Source organism: Terrapene carolina, unplaced genomic scaffold (assembly GCF_002925995.2).
Source record: "Terrapene carolina triunguis isolate 2854851 unplaced genomic scaffold, T_m_triunguis-2.0 Scaffold21088, whole genome shotgun sequence".
Lineage (NCBI taxonomy): Eukaryota > Metazoa > Chordata > Testudines > Emydidae > Terrapene > Terrapene triunguis.
Genome location: NW_020685439.1, coordinates 5507 through 6087, shown reverse-complemented (window position 1 = coordinate 6087; position 581 = coordinate 5507). Strand labels below are relative to the sequence as shown.

Below are 581 nucleotides of genomic sequence, written 5' to 3'. Positions count from 1 at the left end.
AGAGAACCCAGGAGTCCTGGCTCCCAGCCCCCCCTGCTCCAACCCACCAGACCCCACTGCCCTCCCAGAGCCGGCCTGGAACCCAGGCGTCCTGGGGTGGATTCTCTCTCTCCCTTGCTGTAGGATCTCTTCAGCAAGTCTGACCCTTTCCTGGAAATCTACAAGGTGAACAGTAACAACACGGAGCAGCTGGTGATGAGGACGGAGGTGAGGGGCTGGGGCGAGGGGAAGGTGGGAGGCTGGCAGGGAGGTTGTCTGGAAGCAGTGGGAGGATAGGGTGGGAGAGGAGGTGAAGGGAGGGGGCAGGGATGGTGCCAGGTGAGGGATGGGGCAGCAGGGCAGAGTGGACAGTAGTGACCCATATTCACCCCACTGCCTCCCCTAGGTGATAAATAACAACCTCAGCCCCAGCTGGGAACCCTTCCGTGTCTCCCTCCACTCGCTCTGCAGCTGCGACCCAGACAAGACCATACGGGTGAGTGCCTGGATACCTGGGTTCTCTCTCTGGCTCTGGGAGGGGAGCGGGGTCCAGTGGTTAGAGCTGGGAGCCTGGACACCTGGGTTCTCTCTCTGGCTCTGGG

At 61.8% G+C, this 581-nt stretch overlaps 1 protein-coding gene across 1 annotated transcript in view; it reads left to right on the top strand.

Moving 5' to 3' along the window:
• Positions 1-127: 127 nt before the first annotated feature.
• Positions 128-581, top strand: part of LOC112124462 (copine-6) — a 5373-nt gene continuing 4919 nt past the window's right edge. The window contains exons 1-2 of the mRNA XM_024222955.2: positions 128-207; positions 386-475. Of these exons, the coding sequence (XP_024078723.2) occupies positions 196-207; positions 386-475 (102 nt within the window). The 5' untranslated portion in view covers positions 128-195. The remainder of the gene's footprint in view (positions 208-385; positions 476-581) is intronic.